This window comes from Ovis canadensis, chromosome X (genome assembly GCF_042477335.2).
Source record: "Ovis canadensis isolate MfBH-ARS-UI-01 breed Bighorn chromosome X, ARS-UI_OviCan_v2, whole genome shotgun sequence".
Taxonomy (NCBI): domain Eukaryota; kingdom Metazoa; phylum Chordata; class Mammalia; order Artiodactyla; family Bovidae; genus Ovis; species Ovis canadensis.
In genome coordinates this window covers 87,576,798-87,600,475 of record NC_091727.1, presented here as the reverse complement: position 1 = coordinate 87,600,475, position 23,678 = coordinate 87,576,798, and the positions used below count along the sequence as shown (strand labels likewise).

The window sequence follows — 23,678 nt, the reverse complement described above, 5'->3', positions numbered from 1 at the left end:
CTATGCCTCCTCCAAGTCCTCAGCACCCCGTGAGGCAGGTGCCCCTAGGATTACCCATGTGGGGAAGCAGAGTCTTAGATTGGGTGAGCCAGGGAGCTGGGGATCAGCAGTGCTGTGGTGCCCAGTGTGGCATCTCCTTACCCGAGCCCTCTCTCTCACCCACTGGGCCGAGTGCCTGGATCCCAGATGGCTGATGCCACAAGGTTAGAGGCATTTCTGATTCTGGAAGTCTCAGGAAGATCCTCAACCCCAGGAACAGAGTTGGGATGTGGGGCATTAGTAGGGTGGGCTGCACGTGAGGGCTGCCCTGCATGGCCACCTCTTTGATGCTAGAGCACCAGGCCCAAGAGCAGGATGGCAGCTCTCACAGCCTGGATGCAGAGCTGGACAGTGGTCCCATGGACATCAGTCACAGGAAAGGGAGCCACACTGTGCATGAAGGCCCAGGGAGACCACCCCCTCCCGCGTTCCTGGGACCATGGTGTGCAGAGCAAGGCCGGCCTGGGGTGGACATGGGCAGGCTGTGGAGCCCAGAGGACAGCAGCCTGTCCTCCTTCTCTGTCCCCAGGACCTCACCCGTCACCTCCACAGCTCCCATCCTGGGGCTCCTGCAGACTGATGGCAGGTTGTAGGTGGGCGGCTGCTCCTGCAGCAGGGGCTTGTGTAGGGAACTGGATGCCCAGCCAGTGGCAGTGCACAGAGGGCCAGGTGGCTGTACCCTTGACCATGGACCCCCACCCTGGACGAGGCTGTGCTTGAGCACAAGGGTGCCATGCCGAACCCTCAAGGCACCTGTGAACACAGAGGAGGGGCTGACTTTGAGGGTTACACGTCTGTCGGTGTGTGTCTCCCTGGCCTCAGGGCTCCAGAACAAGAAAACAATGCCCGGTTTGCCTGAGTGCTCAGCCTGAGACTTCACACCCATGCACAAGTGTCATGGTGCCTGCTGCCATGACGAGTGTGGACGAGGAGGCTGACATGCTGACCAGCCTGGGTGCAGCCAGCCCTTTATTAGTTCACTTAATGGCTGCCTTGTGATGTCAGCCCTGAGGAAGCAGAAGCCTTTGGTGATGGGCCAAGCACCCTTGTGAGCCTGGACTGCTCCTGACCAATGCACTGTCCTATTTCCAAGAAGGAGGGATGCACCACCCTCCGTGTGGCTGTGGACAAGGAGGGCCCCGTGACGGACGGGATGCCCGGCTTCAGCAGGGGGGTCCCTTTCTTCCAAATGCAGGGCCTCTGGCCCTCGGCTCAGGGAGATGTGCCCCTCCCTGTGGACCTTTCAGTTGTCCTGGCCCAGCTCGTGCCCACGGGCCACCACAGCTTCAGGCTGCTGCTGGAAGAGAGCACTTTCCAGGCTTTGAGGTAAGAGCCTTTGTTGAAGAGGCTGCACGGTGAGTGTGGTGCCCTGCCTGGGGGAGAGGGCAGCCTCCTCTCCTTCCCCTTTCCCAGGAAGCTGTGGACCATCGTCAACAGTCACCGCTTTGTGTCCATCTGGTGGGCGGAAGACAGCACTTGCGTAGGCGTCAGTGAGGAGCACTTCGAGAACATTTTGGAGAGGGTGGGCTCAGACAAGGTATTTGAGACAGACCACAAGAAGAGCTTGTTCCATCAGCTTAGCCTGTATTGATTCAGCAAAGAGTGCCAGGATGTGCTCACCTTCCTCTCCCTGACCACCCTGCTCACGGAGGAGCCACCTGTCTGTGTCTTGAGCAAGGTAAAGGTGCGGGAGTACCTGCTGGGCCCTGGTGGCGGGGTGGGTGCCAACCTCAGGGCCTCCAGGGACAGTGGCCAGCCTGCAGGGAAAGCTGTGTGTAAAGACAGGACTGGGGACCGGTGTGACTGCTGGAGCTGCCAGTGCTGCATGCTGCATTGGGGAGCTGTGAGGGGGAGAGCCTGACCATTCTCAGCACAAAGAAGTCACTGCCCCTCCTCTCTTTCTCCAGTGGGGATGTCTGTGGGAGATGCCGGAGGTGAGCTGAATGCACAGTAGGGATCAGGTCAGGATACACGGGGGCCAGGTGTCACTCTGCACCACTGATCCATGGGCCCTTAGATCGCAGTCACACTGGGGAAAGAGATGACACTGCTCAAATGCTGGACCTTCCTCTCCTCCAGCCAGGGCACAAATGGGGCCAGGGCACAAACGGGCCCAGGGCAGAGGCAGGTGGGGGAAGGGGTTTGTGTGCCCCCATGACTCCCTCATGACTCAGACCTGAAAGAACCTGCCTGCAAGGCGGGAGACCTGGAGTCGATCCCTGGGTTGGGAAGATCTCCTAGAGGAGGGCATGGCAACCCACTCCAGTATTCTTGCCAGGAGAATCCCCACAGACAGAGGAGCCTGGCGGGCTATTGTCCGTGGAGTCGCACATGACTGAGTGACTAAGCACATGACTCCCATAGTTGTGGAGCAGAAGTTTCGTGCAGGGAAGCACAGGTCCTTTCCTGGGAAGTGTCCTGCTCAGCCGAGGAAGTGCAGGCCATGGTTGACACCTGCATAGAAAGCAGGGAAGCTTCTGCAGTCTGCCCACTGCAAATGCCAAGTCCCCTCTCTGGGCCTTGTGCGGATAGTCTTGGGCCACTCTGTCATTTTCCAAGGTTGAGAGGTGATGAATTACTGAGTCTTGAGCATGGGCAAGCTGGGACACCGACTCCTGTGGGACAGGGTCCCACTTTCTCCATGAGGCTTGGGGATGGCTGGGTGAGGGCCCCCAGGGGCCTAGCCGGGAGGATGCTGGTTTCAGTATGCCTTTTGAGACTCGGACTTTGCTATTCTCTCTCTCTTGGTGAACCCCAGTTACAGTTCTGCTGCAGTCCCCTGGTTAAGAGAGACAGCCCACACCTCCTGGAGAAGATGAAGAGTAGAGGGGGCATTAAGTCTGTGTCTCGGCAGGTGGAGGGCAGGCTGGTAGCCCTGGGTGTCCCTCCTGAGCCCAGCACCATGCAGCCACAGGATGGCTTGTCACCCTGCCCTGAGGGTGCCCAGGAAACCACAGGCCACCCGGAACTCGCCCCCACCACCCCCCTGGCTGGGACCTATGCCGCCCTTGCTGCTGGTCCAGGCCAGAAGCCCCAAACCCCTTAATGGGTCCTGATGCCTGGCAGCCTGAGGGCTCACAGGCTCCAGTTTCTCTAATCCCTGTCCTGATGGAGGTGGCCCTACCCATCAAGGGCTCGTGGCTCTGCTTCACTTGGCCTCCTGCCCAGATGGCTCCTCCTGTGGTGGTGGTTGGCCCCACCACTGTGCCCACCCAGATTTTTAGCCTGCTCCCTGGGCAGCTCCCAGTGGCCATGCTGGTGCCTCTGTGCACCATCTGGATTCCCAGTCGTGGCTCAGGCCCTGAACCCCTTCTATTACTGCTTAGGCAGCCCCTCTTTCCCATAATCTCCAGCTATTCTTTCCAATAATCCCCACAGCCTTCAGGTGCGCCCCCAGAGGACCCCAAATATGCACCCTATTCAGACAGATAGAGGCAGCCCTGTGGTCAGAACACTACATGGCAATAAGGAGCCTGAAAACATGAGGGATTTCCCGCCCGGCACACTTCTTCAGCGCCTCCATCCTGGGCCTGGCTGAGCATTTGAGTCCCATCAGGCAGCTGCTTGCTCCGGAAGGCAAGACAGATGGCCGCCCACCTCCAGCACAAACAGGTACCTTGTACACACCCAGGGAAGCCCCTCAGATGCTTTGCACCCGCTCATTGAAAAGACCCATCAAGGGCTTGACAAGAGCCTGGAGGAGTGGCTTCATGGAAACACGGACACTGTCCAGCAGGCTCCTCACTTGACAGATGAGGAGAAATTAGGCCTCCCCTTGTCGGGGGCCCCAAAAGAGCCCTTCCTGTCCTGAGATGCACAGGGCTGGAGCCTGTGGTCCCTGCTCGAGGGGGTGTTCAGTCTGGGGGCTCGCTGGTGTCTGGACAACAGGCCCGAGGATTGCCTTTTTTGCATGCCCCTGCCCTCAGCAAACCTGGGGATGCCCAAGTCTCATTCAGGCAGCACCTCCAGCCTCCTAGCAGTGCTTTGGGGGGTTCTAGGGGGGCTGGGAGCTGCCAGGCCATCATGGGGGCTGAGCTGGACTGCAGTGTGTCTGAGTCCTTGGCCCTCAGGGGCCCCAGGGGCAGGGCAGGTCAGCCACCCACCATCCTCCCGAATGTCTCTCCTTCCTGGTAGAAGAGTCTAAGGTCGCCCAACCAGTGAGGACTTAGAACCCAAAACAAAGGAGTTCTTGGCTTCCAAGAGCCCCTCTGACCACTCTGCACAAGAAGGGCCCGTGGAGGGGCATCCATGCAGAGAAGTGGAAGAGAGTCACCAGGAGATGACCCTGGGGATACCCCACAGAGGAGGAGTGTGAAGTCACTACGAGTGGCCAAGGCCATCTTCAAGCTGCTGAATTCTTGCTAACTCACCTGCCACTCCTCACCCTCTTTGGCTAAAACAACATCTTTAATACAAAAGTTTACAAAGTCTGGTGACTGCTGAGGGGCCCCCATGGGAAGGTGAGTGGTTACCTGTGATCCCCGACTATCATGGGTGCAGAAGTCCCCCATCCAGCATCTGTGCTGGGACCGCAGCCTTCTCTCAAGAGTTAAGGAGGCCCCCTCCTGAGAGACAATGAGAGGGTCCAGGCACCCCGGAACATAGGGCCCCACAGAATACAACTCCACCCCTACTGGGCCTCCTGGGTGCCCCAGTCTGGGCTGTCAGGCTGAGACCCCAAAGCACCCTCACTTCCTCAGTGAATTCAAGGATTCAGAGGCTTGGTCTTTGGGGTGCGGTCTCAGGTGGGCAGAAGGAGGTGCCCATGTCCTGTGGGACCCTGAGGGTCCCCAGGGGATGCATGTGCGGCCCTCCTGACAGCCCTGGGGGACCCTGGGGTGTGGCATCCAGAGGTTATGTCACTGATCCCGATGGGAGTGAAGTGAGGGCCTGGGTCAGGTGCCCGGGTTCAGGTCACCAGAGTGAAGGAGCCCAGCTGTGCTAGGAGTCAAGCTAGAACCCTGAGGGGGGCTCTGGGGTCCCAGGACAATCCAGGTCATCACTGCTCTCAGCCCTGGGAGACCCTGGCAGGGTTGGGGTAATGAGCCCCCTACTCCCGCTTGCCTCTCAGGGGTCCTGGCTAGGGAGGGCCTGATTTTAAGGGGAGAAAAGTCAGCATGAGAGGGTAGTACCCAGGCTTGCTGAGAGTCAAAGTGAAAAGCAGAAAGAAGGTTGAGGATGGCCAGGGGCATCATCTCAGCTTGGGAAGCCCAGGGCTTGGAGCCCTGATGTCATGCCCACAGACTTCCCTTTGGGGGTCTCAGTGAAGTGATGGCTTGGTGTGAGGGTCCCGCCTCTGGCGAACACAAGGGGCATCCCTGGACCTGCCAGGGCTCAAGATGAAGACCTTGAGGGAGGACACAGGGAACCCCACAGGTCCAGGAACCTGCTGTCAGCCCAGGGTGACTCTGGTGGCTGTGTGAGCACACGGTCTCAGGGACATTGGAGACGTGATATAAGGGGCGGGGCCTCAGAGATTGGAGGGGAGATTCTTAGGTTCTGAAGGAGTTTAGGTGAGGACACTGACAGAGGACTGAGGGGACCCCTCAAGAGGAGACTTTTAAGTAGCCTATGTCAGACCATCCCAGGTACGATTCTCAGCCGAGGCTCATGGTTCCCATCTGTCGCCTGCCTCACTCCTGTCTGTGGTTTGATCCCAGCCATCACGCTTGTGGTTGAGATGGGTGAGCTGAGCAAGCCAAGCAAGCACAAGGAAGACCTTCAGGATCCAGGCAAGGCCCAGGGCGTGGTGGAGGCGCAGCTCTCTGGGGCCGAGGTGGGGGAGGCTGCATCTCTCTAGGCGTCCTCTGCTCCTGGGGTGGGGGAGCCACCCTGGCCACTATTAGTTCCTGTGGGGTCCCCAGGCCTATGGGGAGACCAGCAAGTGGCAAGTCATGGCATTTGTGCCCAGGGTCAACCACAAGGCTTTAAGGGCCTTCCTACCCCTGTCTGCAGAGGCTGCAAGGGAGGAGGAAGAGGGGGCCTGAGCCAGAGCAGCAGCCAGGTGATCCTTCCCTATGTGACTGAAGAGGGAGCAGTCAGCCTTCTCAGAAGTGAGGGCCCGGGCCAGCTGGGGGAACCGCTGTGTAGCATCTTTGTGTTCCTCTCTCTACAATGACATGGAGATTCATCTCTGTTTTCTTTAGAAAATTTTTAAACTTTGATAGTTTAATAGAAGGCTGCTGCTACTGCTGCTGCTAAGTCACTTTAGTCGTGTCTGACTCTGTGCGACCCCATAGATGGCAGCGCACCAGACTTCCCTGTCCCTGGGATTCTCCAGGCAACAACACTGGAGTGGGTTGCCATTTCCTTCTCCAATGCATGAAAGAGAAAAGTGAAAGTGAAGTCGCTCAGTCATGTCTGACTCTTCGTGACCCCATGGACTGCAGCCTACCAGGCTCCTCCAGCCATGGGATTTTCCAGGCAAGAGTACTGGAGTGGGTTGCCATTGCCTTCTCTGAATAGAAGGCTAAATAACATTTAATGTCTTAGTTTGTGAATGATGATGATCAAAATGTTTGTAGTTACCCAGTTCAAGTACAAGAGATTTTGCTCTTTTGTAAAAGAGATGGGGAAGTCTTCCATTTTGTTTTGTGACCCTGAAAGGGATACATTGGAACTACAACTGTTTTGGAAACATGAGCTTACCTAGCAGCAATATTGATGGGGGAAGATTTAGATAATAATAAAGGTGATCATAGTGAATTCATGTTTCTGTCCTTTTGGGTTATCACTCTCAAAAACTAAGTTTTCTCTGTTTTTTTTGGATTTGTCTGGGTTATTTAAGGAAGTAGCAGACAATTAATCTGAGCCCTCCCCACTGGCTCATTTATTCTGAAAACCTTTAGAGCCTCTGCTCCCTGAAAGGCTGTGTTAGCAGTGAGGACACAAGAGGGAGCAGGACACACCCACACCTCAAGTGATGGTCTCAGAGCAAGAGCCACACAAGGAAGCTGGAGAGACGTCCCCTAGCCCCACAGAACAAGGCAACACAAGGTGGGGCTCCAGGAGGAGCATCCTGGGGTTGGTGCATGAACCAGGATGCTTTAGGGCTTTAGGAAGTTGGGTTCTTTCTGTGAGAGGTGATTGTGATGAGGCTGCATGGTGGCACCCCTCAATATTGCATTGTGCCTTAGGGGTGATGGGAATGTCTGAAAGGGATCATTGCTGTAAGATATCCTTTTGCATCTTGGATAAATGCCAAAGAGATCTCTTTCTGGGGCAGGAAGGAAAGGGGTCCTGACTCTTGTCTGCCGGGGTCCAGCCCTGGTGGATCCAGGGAATTTGAAGGGTGGACGGAGTTGGTGAGGAAAAAACTTATTTATTTATTAATATAAGATTAGATTAGGAAGAAATAGTGTAGTAGGAAAATTAAGTGGAGGAAGAGGGCTGAATAACTTGGATTACGCGGAAGACCAATAAAATTCCAGACAAGAAATTAGCACCATCTACATTAGGCCACCAGCGCTCACTTGAATATCTAAGGGTGCCTCGCCTTAGGCTCCCTTTTGCATGGGTCTTAACAGCCAGGGAAAGTAAGTAGACTTGGCGAGCCTCCGCGCCCCAGATGGGAATTCAGCCTGAAATTAGAGTAAAGGGCAGAGGGAGGGAAAGGGAAAGAGACACAGCGGGGGGCCAGGTTCCCAAGAAACTAGGCAGAGAGACTAGTCCGAGAAACTGGTCCAATCCTTTATTGTTCAGAAGGCTTTTTATATTTTTGATAAAACATGGGGATCAATGGGTAACACAAAGTTATGCAGCGTTAGCAGTCCAGACTCTTATCAAAACCAGGCTTCTCTCTCTGCATACCTAATTGTATACACAAGTCTTAGGTGATTTACATCATCTTCTGGCTAAGAAGGGCCAATTAACATTTTACAGTCTTTTTTCTGATAAGGGTTTGTTAACTAGAAGACTTATTTGTGTTGATCTTCCCAAAGTCTGGTGCCAATCTCAGAAAGCACTAAATAAAGTTACATTCTTACATAGCAAAGATACAGCAGTTTATAACAAGTGAAAGGAGTACAGTAATTTATAACAAAGGAAAAGTAATTAACTCAAAAGTCTAGTGTTGCTAACATCAAAACTGTAAGAAACACCGCGGGAAGAAAGAGCCACCTCTATGGACCGTTGGTGAAGGCCTTTATTGGGCGGTCGCTCTCGGGCAGAACTCCAGGGGGAAGGTGAGCAAGGAGACAAAGGGAGTCTGCGAGGTAGGAGGGGTGAGGAAAGGCTTTATAGCTAGGGCCGGGTTCCCATATAAGGAAGAAAGCGCGGGTTTCAGCGGTGTCTAAGGGCTCCGTGTCGGCTTCCTGATTGGATGGCTTGGTTGTCGGCCCGCCTCCTGGGCTTGTCTGCGACTCTCTGCCGGGACATGTCCGGACATGTCCGACCTTGCCCTTACCTTTCAAAAACTACTATATTCCTTTTTCTATATCCCAATTACATTGATTAATATCCTTCAGGTGCTAAAAGATAAAGAATATGGAGGCCTGGCAACAATCATTGAGTCAACAGTGAAAACCCGTCACCAATATGATTTTTAACTCTTTAGAAAAGGCTCTGTATCTTTAAGACACTTTTAAGCTTTGTGCCTCTCGCAGTTGGGGGCCTGTAAGCAATTCACAAGCTGTAAGAGGTCCGGAGAACCTGTTAGGCAAGCTAGAGAGCAATCAGAAGGGGTTTAACTGAAACATCCCTTTCAAATGCAGAAGACTAAAGCTCTGAGTTGACTTTTTCCCAGAGAATATCAGAAAAGTGGAAAAGCAGAGTACAAAGGCCGGCAGATTTTTGTTTTTTGTTGGGGTACATGCTTAGGAATTTCCAGGGGGGGGCCCTGAAGTCTGATCACACCTTGCGTATGTCAGCTTCCTTCCTCATGACCTTGTCACGGGCGGGATTCCTCACACTAGCTTCAGGCACTTGTCACATTGCTGTTGACCACAGGGGCAAAGGAGGTGTTTTCCACACAATATCTTCTAGGAATCCTGCAGAACTTTGGTCACACTCCCTTGGAGTGATGCCCAAAAAATCCATGGAACTACCCTCTCTTTCCTGGTACTGGGGATCCAGAACCCAAGGTGTTAATGAGCTTTAAAATACCTTCTTTTGTAATTGGTCATTAATCAAGGACTTGTGGACCTAACAGAAGTAGAAGATATTAAGAAGAGGTGGCAAGAATACACAGAACTGTAAAAAAGATCTTCACAACCCAGATAATCATGATGGTGTGATCACTCACCTAGAGCCAGACATCCTGGAATGTGAAGTCAAGCGGGCCTTAGGAAGCATCACTACGAACAAAGCTAGTGGAGGTGATGGAATTCCAGTTGAGCTGTTTCAAATCCTGAAAGATGATGCTGTGAAAGTGCTGCACTCAATATGCCAGCAAATTTGGAAAACTCAGCAGTGGCCACAGGACTGGAAAAGGTCAGTTTTCATTCCAATCCCAAAGAAAGGCAATGCCAAAGAATGCTCAAACTACCGCACAATTGCACTCATCTCACACACTAGTAAAGTAATGCTCAAAATTCTCCAAGCCAGGCTTCAGCAATACGTGAACCATGAACTTTCTGATGTTCAAGCTGGTTTTAGAAAAGGCAGAGGAACCAGAGATCAAATTGCCAACATCCGCTGGATCATCAAAAAAGCAAGAGAGTTCCAGAAAAACATCTATTTCTGCTTTATTGACTATGCCAAAGCCTTTGACTGTGTGGATCACAATAAACTGTGGGAAAATTCTGAAAGCAATGGGAATACCAGACCACCTGACCTGCATCTTGAGAAACCTGAATGCAGGTCAGGAAAAAAACATTTAGAACTGGACATGGAACAACAGACTGGTTCCAAATAGGAAAAAGAGTACGTCAAGGCTGTATATTGTCACCCTGCTTATTTAACTTCTATGCAGAGTACATCATGAGAAACACTGGACTGGAAGAGGCACAAGCTGGAATCAAGATTGCCAGGAGGAATATCAATAACCTCAGATATGCAGATGACACCACCCTTATGGCAGAAAGTGAAGAGGAACTAAAAAGCCTCTTGATGAAAGTGAAAGAGGAGAGTGAAAAAGTTGGCTTAAAGCTCAACATTCAGAAAACCAAGATCATGGCATCTGGTCCCATCACTTCATGGCAAATAGATGGGGAAACAGTGGCTAATTTTATTTTTCTGGGCTCCAAAATCACTGCAGATGGTGATTGCAGCCATGAAATTAAAAGACACTTGCTCCTTGGAAGGAAAGTTATGACCAACCTAGATAGCATATTCAAAAGCACTTTGCCAACAAAGGTCCATCTAGTCAAGGCTATGGTTTTTCCAGTAGTCATGTATGGGTGTGAGAGTTGGACTATAAAGAAAGCTGAGATCCGAAGAGTTGATGCTTTTGAACTGTGGTGTTGGAGAAGACTCTTGAAAGTCCCTTGGACTGCAAGGAGATCCAACCAGTCCATCCTAAAGGAGATCAGTCCTGGGTGTTCATTGGAGGGACTGGTGTTGAAGCAGAAACTCCAATACTTTGACCACCTGATGTGGAGAGCTGACTCATTTGAAAAATCCCTGAAGCTGGGAAAGATTGAGGGCAGGAGGAAAAGGGGACTACAGAGGATGAGATGGTTGGATGACATCACCGACTCAATGCACATGGGTTTGGGTGGACTCCAGGAGTTGATGATGTACAGGGAGCCCTGGTGTGCTGTGGTTCATGGGATTGCAAAGATTTGGACACGACTGAGTTTCTGAACTGAAGTGAGGATGTGGAATTCCTCAGTAGCAAACAGGATGTTTCATAAATACACTAAGAAACTTTTCAACTTATACTATAGGGTTAGTTCCTCAACCATGTCTGACTCTGTCACTCAATTGACTGTAGCTTGCCAGGCTACTCTGTCCACGGAATTCTCCAGGCAAGAATACTGGAGTCAGTTGCCATGTCCTTCTCCAGGGGGAGCTTCCTGACCAGGGATTAACTCGAGTCTCCCACTATGCAAGCAGATTCTTCATCATATGAATTACCCAGGAAGCCCCATTTCCAGTTAGAGCACCTGTGAAATTTGGGTGTGGAGGAGTGTTCCAGCAGGACCCAAGTTGCTCCAGGAAATAGAAGCATGAACCACTCTTTGCCTGTGTCCCAGTTGGTCTTCCATCCCTACCCTTACTTTTCATCATTGCTCTACCAACAAAGTTTGAGTCTTTGATTTTAATGCCCAATTACAATCAAGATAATTAAAAGCTACCTAACACTGATTTCTGGGCATCACTTCAAGGGTGTGTGACCTGAGTTCTGCAGGATGCCTAGCAGATATGGGATAGAAAACACCTACTCAATCCCTGCGGTCAGCAGCAATGCAACATGAGCCAGGACTTCTTCCATCCTACCCCAGAAAGAGATCTCTCTGGGGTTTATCCAAGATCCAAAAGGACACCTCACAGCAATGTCCCATTTCAGAGTTTCCCCTCACTCCCACAACACACCTCATGTGGCTGTGGCTCCTAGACCATCGCTCCAGGTGTGGGGGTGTCCTGCTTCTCCCAGTGTCCCCACTGCTAACAAGGGCTTTTCATGGAGCAGAGGCTCTGTAAAGGTCTTTGGAATAAATGAGCTGGTGAGGAGTGGGCTGCTTGACTCAGATTAATTGCTACTTCCTTAGATAACCCAGGCGAATCCAAGTAAACCAAGATCCCTTAGCTGTACAAAATGACACACAAAAAGTATAAGAAGAAAGAATTCACTATCATTTTTTATTTTCTAATTCTTCCACCAACTATATCACCGCTAAATAAATTCACATTTCCAAAATCATTCTAATTCTAATTCCATGTTATTCTGTGCAGGACCACGAAATAAAATGAAAGCATTTCCAATTTCTTTTATAAAATGGGAAAATTCTTGTTCTTCAACTGGCAAAGTACACACACACTGTGATCAACGTCACTGACATATTTAGAAACTGAAACACATTGTCTTCTATTAAAAGGAATAACATTTGAAAAATTCCTAAAGAAAACAGAGATGAGTCTCCATGTCACTGTAGAGAACAGGAACACGAAGATGCCACACACTGGGTTCCCTCAACGGGCCTGGGCTCTCATTGCTGAAAAGGCTGATGGCTCCCTCTTCAATCACAGAGGGAAGGATCAGCCTTCCCTCCTGCCCCCCCCACCAGACGAGGTGTTGGACGTGGGCCAGGAAGGAACCTAGCTGCTCCTCTGGCTCAGAGTCCCCCTTTCTCCTCCCTCACAGCCTCTGCAGAGGGGCTGGAAGGAGCTGGGACCCCTTCAACTGACTCTGTCCAGATATGTCAGGACTTTAAACTTGCCGGTCTCCACATAGGCCCGGGGACCCCACAGGAACTTGTAGCGAGCAGAGTCGCCGTCAAACACCTGCTGGTACTCCAGGTACACCTCCCGCACCCACACTTGGGTCAGCAGCTCCCTGGGCTCCCCAAAGATGTAGTGCTCCCTCCCGGGACACACTCCCATCCTGCTGAGTGCTCCCCAGATCTCCTCCTCAGGGGCACGGTTGTCCTCCACCGTGATCAGGCACAGGATCACCACCAGGAGGCCAGCCTTGGGCAACCCCTGCCCATCCCTCAGCATCTCTTTGAGGGTGAGGCCCAGGGTGGGGACCAGGATATAGGTGTGCTCACTGGGGTCCACATCCTTCACCTCCAAACCAAAGACCAGCTGCAGGTACTCTGAGGCTTGATTGGGGACCACAAGGAAGTAGTCCTGGTAATCTTGGAGGAAACTATTCAGCACTTCTGCCTTTGTGAGGCTCCTTGGCGAGATACCTGCTGAGCAGGAATCATACCAGCTCATTCTTGTTCATCCGTAGTGCATCTCGGACCAAGGGCCTGTCACCTCCCTCGTCACGTGAGCTTCCTGATACTTCAATTTGCCTATTGAGGCCATGGTCTTCAAATTGGCTCCCTAGAGTGGCAGCCATGGCGGTGGGAGAGGGGCAGACACCCAAAGGGCTCTGGGGGAAACTGGCTGTTGCAGCAGCAGCCACCTCCCCCAGGATGCCCCGGACCAGGAGAGAGGAGGAGGAGGAAGTGGCATCTCCTTCCTCCACCTGCTCCTCCTCCTCGTCCTCCACCTGCTCCTCCTCCTCGTCCTCCACCTGCTCCTCCTCCTCGTCCTCCACCTGCTCCTCCTCATCCAAAATGAAGTGTGCCTGCATCAGACCCTCATCCCCTTTGGATCCTGAAAGACTCTCTCAGGCTGGTGGAGCTCATGCAACCCAGGCATGATCACCGGGGTCGAACTGCAGATAGGAGTGAAGCAGGGGGACAGATGGGGACCATGGGCCTGCGGGAGAGGGGGTTTGTCAGTGGTCTCGGCTGAGAAACCCACCATGGGCGGTCTGACTCAGGCCACTTATAGGTCTCCGCCTGAGGCATGCTCTCGGACCTCATAGAGGAGTTCCTCCTGAGCAGTCTGAACCCTGGCTACCCAAAGGAGGATGTGAGGTGGCTCCCCAGGGGGCAGCCAGCACAGCTTGAGGTTGCAGGGCTGGCACAGTTGGGGATTAGGGCCTTCTGGGGCCCCCTCTGTTCTGGGACGGGTAGTCACTGGTGCACACTCAGGGGAACCTACTCACCTTGACCCCTGGCACTGCCTGGACCTCCTCTGATTTCTGACCTGTGGACTCGGGCAAGTGTCAGAATTTTTTTTCCTCCTCTCTTAAGGGGCAGGAGGAAACAAACAACAAGTGTCAGGCTTTTTTTTCCCTTCTATATACAAAAGTAAAAGGAGGATTCTTTTACAATTCCGGATTTCCATGATGATACCTGTTACCACCTGAACTTAACTTTTCTCAAACCTTTAGTTAAGCAATGTGTTTTTCCTATGGAAATATTTCTCTTAAGCAATGTTATTGAACTTATTTCATTATTTACTTTAAACTCTGTCTTTCTTCAAGTAGGTTCCACCCAAGACTCAGAGGGGATAATGGCTCAACAAACCAGTATGTTTTACTCATGGAAATGTTCACTTAAGCCATGTTAATGAAACTATGTATTTGTTTGGAAACCAGCCTTTCTTCAAGATTCATGTCAATTGTTTTATGGCCCAGGATGACTCACCTTGTGCCAATGCTATCTCCAAATGCATGTTGTGCCTGAGGAGCCTGGTGCCACTCTCTCAGTTTTGAGGCATTCCTGTCTCTAATGAGCAGCTTGCTGATAGGGCTTCCCTGATGGCTCAGAGGTAAAGCCTCTGTGTGCAATGTGGGAGACCCCGGTTTGAGCCCTGGGTCAGGAAGATCCCCTGGAGAAGGAAATGCCAACCCACTCCAGTACTCTTGCATGGAAGATTCCCTGGGCTACAATCCATGGGGTCGCAGAGAGTCGGACATGACTGAGTGACTTCACTTTCACTTTTCACTTTTCAATAGGTATATAACTTCTTGCTATAAACTAACAAGGGTGTACTCTTTCTGCCCCCTTCTGACGTCTATGTCAGAAGCTTTCTCTATCTCTTTCATACTTTAATAAAACTTTACTACACAAAAGCTCTGAGAGATCAAGCCTCATCGCTGGCCCTGGATCGAATTCCTCTCTGCAGGCCAGGAATCCTGGTGTCATTCACGGCTCACAGGGACAACCTTTCAGTACTGGCTCAAGATGAAGCATTTTATGGCATGGCTGCAGTCAGGTCATCAGGCAGTCCGCCTTTTCCTTCTAGGGGTAGTTACAGTATCTGTAAAACTCAGAAATGTGGGACTCCCCTCATGATCCAGTGGTTAGGAATTTGCCTTCCAATACAGGGGACATGGGTTTGATTCCTGGTCTGGGAAGTGAGATTCTACAAGCTATACAGCAGCTAAGCCTGCGTGTCACATCAAAAGATCACACATCCACAACAAAGAGCCCATGCGGCACAACTAAGACTTGATGCACTCAAGTAAATATTTTTCAAAAAGAAAAAAAATGAGGAAAAGGGAAAATGGTAGGGAGAGAGATGAAAAGAAATGGGTCATGAGTTAATAACTGATAAACTTCAGTGATGAGCATGTGAGTTTTATTATACTCTTTACTTTACTTCTGTGTATGCTTGATCAACTACCACAATCAAAAACTTAAAATATAAACTTAAAAAGACCAAAGGATAAGTTAATTGTAATGTCATCTAGCACAGCAGGCAGTCAGTAGAGAATGAATAAAGTTGAGAACTACATAAAAAAGTTAATATAGACATAAGCACAGTATTTACAAGGGTTGAGGCAAACCATCAGACAAACTGAAACTAGAAACACTGAAAATGAGAAAGGGATGCTGATGGGAAGGGCATAGGACCTTTGATTTGTATTATGTGTCTTTTATTCTCTCTGACTTCATTCCGGGTTGAATTGTGTCTGCCCACAACCCTCTGCACCTAAAAAGATTTGCTGAAGCCCTCATCCCTAATACTTCAACATGTGACCTTATCTGGGAATAGGGTCTTTACAGAGGTAATCAAGGTAAAATCAGGTCAGTGAGGTGGGATGTAATCTAATATGACTGATGTCCTTATAAAAGGGGGAAATTTCCACACAAAAGGCAGGCACATACAGAAAGGAAATGTCCACCTGCAGGTGGAGGATTGGAATGATGCATCAACAAGACAGTGAATAGCAAAAATTGCCAGGAAACCATCAGCAGCTGAATGGGGTAAGGAAAGATCCTTCTCTTACTGGTTTCAGAAGGTGCGAAGCTCTGCGAATACCTTGATTTCAGACTTCCTGCTTCCATATAGTAAGAGAATACATTTTTGTTGTTCTAAGCCATCCAGTTTGTGGTATTTAGTCACAGTAGCCCTGAAAAGAAATACAACTTAAAAACATTTCAAAATGCAATGAGATTGATGAGCTATGCTGAAGGTAAGTTAAAATAGAAAATTACTTGCACCAACTGGCATAATTCTATTGGTTTTGTTATTATTTTGCTGGGAAGTAGCAGCAGAAGGACAAGACTGAGAGCTAATGCAGGGGACTCATGAGAGAGCAGTTTGGGTGACCGTGGTTAAGAGTGAGGGCATGAGAGAACTGATTTTAGTCAAAGTGGGGTCCCAAAGTTTAAGATGTTTGAGGTGGAGCAGATCCTGAAAATGGAAAGTCTAGAATGTGGCCATGCAGGTGGGGAGCTGAGGTGCAGAGAAGAGAGATTGTCAGAGGCAAGGAAGAAGTCAAGGAGCTATGAGTAGCATGAGCTGCCCAGGTAGACATTAAAGTCACCCAGGATGATGGCAGGACTCATGATGCCAAGGACACCAGTGAGCCAGGTGCCTGAGTCTTCGATGAATGAAGAAGGACCAATAAGTGCTGTGTAACCACAGTCTCAGTGGCTGTAAAGACCACCCATTTATTAGCTCATAGCTTCTTTGGGTCAGAAGTCTGTGTGCAGCTTAACTGGGTCTTCTGCTCAGGGTTTCACAAAGCTGCAGTCGATGTGCTAGCCAGGGCTATGTTCTCATCTGAGGCCCTGGGTTCTCTTCCAACTTATTCATATTGTTGACAGAGTTCAGTTTCTTGGGGTTAGGACTGAGGTCCTCATTTTCTTGCTGACCATCAGCCAAAGATTGCTCTCAGCTCCTAGATACCAGTTACAGTTCCTTGCCACACTGCCCTCTTACAGGTTCTCTCACATGGTAGTCTACTTCATCAAGGCCAGCAAGGGGAATCTCTACCTGCAGGGAAAGCCTGGCCCTCTTTTGTAAGATTCACCTGATGAGGTCAGAATCACCCAGGATAATCTCCTTTGATTAAGTGAAAGTCATCTGATTAGGGACCTTAATTGTATCTGCAAAAATTCCTACACCTTCCCCACACACTATTGTTGACAAACAAGTAGTCCATTCCACCCATACAACATAGATTCAAGGAGAAGGGATTATACAAAGACGTATATACTGGGGGGTAGAAAACTTGGAGGCCATATAGAATTCGACCTACCACAAACGAGCCCTATCTGGAACCTCGACTCCACCAGAGAACAGACATTTTAATTCCACATTGCTCCAGTTATTTCTTACTAATGACTAATGATTGCTATCCAGCATCTTGGGATTTTCTCCTCCTAGCAGGCTATCACCTAAATTCTGTCAGGCTTAGTTTCATGGCATCTGGAGAAACAGAGAATCTGGCCCCTGTCATTGGCCACTGTACACGCCAGCATCCACTGTACTGTGATGTAGCAGTGCATCCCACGTGGCCCTCAAAGACAGCACATCTTCATGCTGGCTTCCAATGGGGTGTCGTCATCCTAGCCTGGTTCCTAGCTACACCAGCCAGAGCAACATCCTTTGGAGGGTGACTTTTTCTTTCTCTGCCACAATCACAACTGCTTCTTGGGGGCACAGGTAAATTCAGCTGCTTTCCTATGCTACTTTAGTGCCACGGGAAGCACAGGGGGCTGCCTCTGGCAATTCTGCAGCAGAGTCGTGCTGATGGGAGAGGATTTCTAAGACTGAACACTGCCCAGGGTACAGTCCAGCAAGAGATCACAAGTTCTTCTGACCTGGGATTTCTATCATCCTCCCACCTTTGACCCTAACTCCTGGGGTGAGAGCAGAACACATGGGTCTGTTGGTCAACATCCCCAAATATCCTGCCACAGCAGAAGGATGAGGATTTGGGGAGAATTCAAGGCTTGTTTCAACCCGATCTGGAATCCTCAGATGGGCACTCCTTAAAGTCACCCTCTGCCCATTCCATTCACTGCTGTATGCACAGGGCTGGCACAATTTGTTGGATTTCGAGGAATCACTGGGATGAGCAGCACAATCAGAAGTACTTGAGTGAGAAGGCAGAGCAGCCCAGGTTGCGCTCAGCATGCTGCCAGTGAGGGCTCTCACCCTGCACAGAGCAGCAGGCAGCACCCTTGTCTCTGGGCATGTGGACGGAATCTGAGGAGCCCGATGTGGACTGCAATTGCTACCACAAGTGCTGGGCACCGAGGACCCCGTTCCAGGCAGTGGCTGTCTCAGGATGTGCTAGACAGGTCTCTAACTGCCTGGGGAGTGGCTGGTGCACGGATCTGGATCTGGGCTGCCAGGAGGTGGATGATACAGCAGGACTAGCCTGGTTTCTGCGGCTTCCCAGGTGGTGCTAATGGTGAAGAACCCACCTGCCAATGCAGGAGACATGAGAGCCTCAAGTTTGTTCCCTGGGTCAGGAAGATCCCCCATGGTAGGAAATGGCAACTCACTCCAGTATTCTTGCCTGGAGAATCCCATGGACAGAGGAACCTGGTGGGCTACATAGTCCATAGGGTCACAGAGTGTCAGACAGGACTGTAGAGACTTAGCACACACACAGCCTTGATTCCAGATGCAGACTGCTGGAGGGAGTGAAAGTGAATTGAATTACAACCAGAACCTGACACTGCTGAAATAAAACCCAGTGGAACATGAGGGCGCAGAAGAAGGACTGGGCATCTCTGCAGCCTTGACATTTGCTGAGCTTTGGGTTTCCCTGGTGAATTGATGCTTTTGAACTGTGGTGTTGGAGAAGACTCTTGAGAGTCCCTTGGTCTGCAAGGAGATCCAACCAGTCCATCCTAAAGGAGATCAATCCTGAATGTTCATTGGTAGGACTGATGCTGAAGCTGAAACTCCAATACTTTGGCCACCTGATGCGAAGGACTGGCTCATTGGAAAAGACCTGAGGCTGGGAAAGATTGAAGGTGGGAGGAGTAGGGGACGACAGAGGATGAGATGGTTGGATGGCATCACCGTCTCAATGGACATGAGTTTGAGTAAGCTCTGAGAGTTGATGATGGACAGGGAGGCCTGGCGTGCTGCAGTCCATGTGGTCGCAAAGTTGGATACAACTGAGTGACTGAACTGAACTGAACTGATTCCTGAGTCTGTGCAAATAACCACCAGCCAGCAAAGGCCTGACCTTTCTTAAAAAAGTACTATTTCAACAGATACAAAGGAGAGACTAAATATAGGACTGGAGTATGAGATAGATGGAAGCATAGTAATAGCAGATACTCTAACAATTTAAGTATATATATGGTGGCTCAATGGTAAAAGAATCTGCCTGCAATGCAGAAGCTTGGCACGCTGCAGTCCATGGAGTTGCAAAGAGTTGGACACGATTGAGCGAATGAACAACAACCAACAGGTAATATTATCTAATCATCAAACCAACGGTTCCCCTAAATCACCTGCCATGACTCAGCCTCTTCACCTAAAACCAAATATTTTATACAGAATGTTTTCCAAGTACGGTGACTGCTGACGGGCCCTCACGGGAAGATATGTGGTTCCCTGTGCTCCCCCATGGTCATGGGAACAGCAGGCCCCCATCCAGCATCTGTCCTGGGACTGCAGCCTTCTCTCGAGTGTTAAGGAGGCCCCCTCCTGAATGGGGATGAGGGGGTCTAGTCACCCTGGAACAGAGGTTCTCATAGACTACAACTCCACTCCTACTGGGACTCCTGGAGACTCTGGTCCAGGCTGTCAGGTCGAGCCCCACCTCCCCCACCACTTCCTCAGTGACTCAGGGAGTCAGAGTCGGTCTGAGGGCACAGTCTCGTGGAGAGAGGGAGGGGCCCACGTCTGGCAGAGACTCGAGGTGAGGACAGAGGGTCCCCAAGGGATACATGTGCGGCCCTCCCGACAGCCATGAGGGACCATGGGGTGTGGCATCCAGATGTGACGTCACTGACCCCACTGGAGGGGGAGAAATGCAGGCCTGGGTCACAGAGCTTGTGTTTAGGTCAGCAGAGTGAAGGAGCCCAGCTCTGCTAGGAGTCAAGGTAGAACCCTGTGGGGGCCACTGGGAGCCCAGGACATACAGGTCGTCACTGCTTTTAGCCCTGCGAGACCCTTACAGGCTTGTGGGAACGAGCCCCTTCTCCTGCGTGCCTCTCAGGGGTCCTGGCTTGGGGGAATGCTGGCTCTAAGGCGAGCAAAGTTGGCAGCTGAGGGAGGTGCCTAGGTGAGCTGGGAGTCAAGGTGACAAAGAGAAAGAGGGTTGAGGAACCCCTGTGGGATCATCTCAGCTCTGGGAAGCCCTGGGCTTGGAGCCCTGATATCATGTCCACAGTCTCCTCCCGGGGTCTCAGGTCAGTGACGGCCTTGACGTGAGGGTCCTGCTTCCGGTCAACATAGGGACATCCCCGGACCTGCCAGGGCTCAAGATGAGGACGTTGAGGGAGGACACAGGTAACCCCACAGGTCCTGGCACCTGCTGTCAGCCCTGGGAGACCCTGGTGGCGGCATGAGCACAGGGTCGCAGAGACACTGGAGACTTGATGTAAGGGGAGGGGCCTCAGAGGGTGCAGGGGAGGATCTTAGGTTCTGAAAGAGTCTGGGTGAGGACCCTGAGGGAGGACTGCAGGGACCCTGGGCCTGGGATAGGTTGAGCCCAACATGCGTGGTCTCACTTCCTGATATCCGGCTCTCAGCCTGGGCTCCTGAAACAAGGGGCAGACTTCCTGACATCCAGGTCTCAGACTGGGGACTTCGCGTATGGGGCCCAGGCTCAGGTGCGCCAATTCCCAGGTCCTGTGGTGTGTCAAGTTGAGGACACTGAGGGAAGACTAGGGTACCGTGGGCCACAATCAGAGGAGACCTCAGAGTAGCCCGTCTCTGTTATCAGTCCAGGGTGTCCGTGGGATAGAATGAGCGAAACAGGCATGGTCTGACTTCCTGACATCCGGGTCTTGGAGACACTGGGCCCCCTGGTGTGAGGGGCCGGGGCTGCAGTTGGGGAGAGGCGAGAATCCCAGGTCCTGACTGGAGGCAAGGTGAGGTGCCTGAAGGAGGACTGAGGGGCCCCTGCGTGAGGACCGACGGAACCCCATAGATCCCTGCCCCGGTAGTTGGCCCTGGGAGCCCTTGTGGTGAGAAGAGCACACAAAGCCTGTCTGACTTCCTGTCATGCGGGTCTCAGAGAGACTGGGGACTTGGTGTGAGGAACCGGGTCTCAGGTAGGGAGAGGACAGAGTCCAGGTCCTACCGGGAGTCAAGGTGAGGACACTGAGGGAGGAGGGGAGCCCGACCCCAGAGCAGAGGGGACCCTGGTAGTCCCCGGGCAGGATGACCATGTTCAGGGTTTCCTGACATCTGGGTCTTGGAGAGCCTGGGGCCCTGGTGTGAGGGGCGGGGCTGCAGTTGGGGAGAGGCGAGAATCCAGTCCTGACTGGAGGCAAGGTGAGGTGCCTGAAGGAGGACTGAGGGGCCCCTGCATGAGGACCGACAGAACCCCATAGATCCCCGCCCCGGTAGTTGGCCCTGGAGCCCTTGTGGTGAGAAGAGCACACTAAGCCTGTCTGACTTCCTGACACGCGGGTCTCAGAGAGACTGGGGACTTGGTGTGAGGAGCCGGTCTCAGGTAGGGAGAGGACAGTCCGGGTCCTACTGGGAGTCAAGGTGAGGGCACTGAGGGAGGAGGGGAGCCCGACCCCAGAACAGAGGGGACCCTGGTAGTCCCCGGGCAGGATGTGCAGGGTTTCCTGACATCCGGGTCCTGGGGACTTGGTGAATGTTGTGGCGTTTCAACATGGCGGACGGCACAATCGCGGGTCCTGCCTGGAGTCTAGGCTTCATGCAGGGAAGGACTGAGGCTGTTAGACCCTAAGGCAGGGAGGGATCCTTGCTCTTGCGTGGGGCAGTGGCGGGGCGGGGGGGGCGGGGGGGGGGTTGGGGGGTGGCGGTCTTGGAGGCCCCAGAGTGGGGTGAGCAGCTTATTCACCTCTTTCTTAGGGGCCTTAAGGTGAGGGGTTCTGGTAGAGGGCGGAAGCTTCGGGTCTGCAAAAGCTGGACTCCCCAGATACCGAGGGAGGACTGAGCAGACGCCTGCCCCTCTATTCAGTGCTGGGAGGCCAGGTAGGAAGTGAGGAGAGGTGACCCAGCTTCTCCCCAGCCTAGGACCCACGGGAGGCCCTAGGCATGTGTGGCCACATATGGGGCCCCTCAGCACTTTCTATCCAGACTTGGCACTTGTTCTGAGTTTCCCTGCAGGCCCCCAAAGGGGGAAGGTCCAGGCCATTCCAGTGTAAATGTGAGCACTACATGTGAGCCCCAATGGGACTAGCCACCCCAGATCTGGGGGGACCTCATAGAGTCAATCCCTCCAACCAGCAAAGAAGGCCTAGGTCTGAGCCACAGTCTATCCCCGAGGTGCCCCCTCCATTTTTCTCACAGGGGATCCAGGAACCAGGAGGCGACGGCGGAGATCTGAGGTCTGTGTTTGAGGTCACCGGAGTGCCAGGAGTCAAGGTGAGGCGGGTGTCCTGAGTGTGCACAGGGTTTCCCAATCCCAGAACAGAGGGGATCTCAAAAGGCCCTAATTCCCCTACCTTGTCGGCGCCAGAACCTTGGGCTGTGCTGGCTGCACCCTGAGCCAGAATTTCTCTTCCTCACTTGACAGGGGACTGACCACCAAGGAGGAGCGCCCCTGTAACACCCAAGAGCAGCCCTCAAGGAAGACCAGTAAGCGGCCTCAGTCAGAGCCACCCGTGGCGCATTTCAGAACTGAGACCATTTACACTCTCTCTCTTTCCCAGGTCAGCAGTCTCCATTTTCCCCTGCCACACCCCCACTGGGCACAAGACCCCAGTCATCATGCCTGTGGTCCCGACGAATGAGCTCTGCACTTCTGAGGAAGACCTTCAGGGCCAAATCCAGGCCCAGGGCCCAGTGGAGGCGCAGCTCCTGGGGGCTGAGGCAGAGGATGCCTCAACCCCTCTGGCCTCCTTCCCTCCAGACTCATCTTCCTCTGCCGCCGTGGATGCGGAGATCTTGTTCAAGCAGGCTATGAATGTGATGACGGCTGAACTACTGGAGTTCCTGCTCCTCAAGTATGGCACCAAGGAGCCGATTTTCCAGGCTGAAATGCTAAATAGGGTCCTCAGGGATAACCAGGCCCACTTCCCAGTGGTCTTCCGTAAAGCCACACAGTGCCTGCAGCTGGCCTTTGGCGTGGATATGAAAGAGGTGGACCACAGAGAGCACATCTATGTCATGGTCCCCACCCTGGGCCTCACCCTCAATGAGATGCAGAGGGGTGGGCAGAGCATACCAAAGGCTGGCCTCCTGGTGACTGTCCTGAGCCTGATTCTCGTAGCAGGGGACCGGGTCTGTGAGGAGAAGGTCTGGGGAGCACTCAGCATGATGGGGGTATTTCCTGGCATAGAGCACTGCATCTATGGGGAGTCCAAGGAGCTGCTGACCCAAGTGTGGGTGCAGGCAGGGTACCTGGAGTACCGTCAGGTGCCTTACAGCCACCCTGCTCGTTACGAGTTCCTGTGGGGTCCCCGGGCCTATGCAGAGACCAGCAAGCAGCAAGTCAAGGACTATCTGCACAGGGTCAATGGAAGGCGTCCCAGGTTCTTCCCACCCTGGTATGCGTAGGTGTGAGGGAGGAGGAAGAGGGGCCCTGAGCCAGAGCAGCAGCCAGGCTCCTTTCAGGCCCGCATCCAGCAGCTTGTCCTGGGGTTAGGAAGGGAGGCTGATCCTTCCCTCTGTGTTGGAAGAGGGAGCATTCAGCCTTCTCAGTCGTGACAGCCTGGGCCAGTTGAGGGAACAGGTGTGTAGCATCTTTGGCTTCCTCTTCTCTACAATGACATGGAGATTCATTTCTGTTTCCTTTAGAATTGTTTCAAATGTTATTCCTTTTAATAGGAGGCTTAATAAGCCTC

At 52.2% G+C, this 23,678-nt stretch overlaps 1 protein-coding gene across 1 annotated transcript; it reads left to right on the top strand.

Moving 5' to 3' along the window:
• Nucleotides 1–5,719: 5,719 nt before the first annotated feature.
• LOC138930802 (melanoma-associated antigen 10-like) lies at nucleotides 5,720–23,391 on the top strand. The gene is made up of 2 exons (XM_070291219.1): nucleotides 5,720–5,776; nucleotides 22,666–23,391. The coding sequence occupies exons 1-2, from the start codon at nucleotides 5,720–5,722 to the stop codon at nucleotides 23,389–23,391; spliced, it is 783 nt and encodes a 260-aa protein (XP_070147320.1).
• Nucleotides 23,392–23,678: the final 287 nt, after the last annotated feature.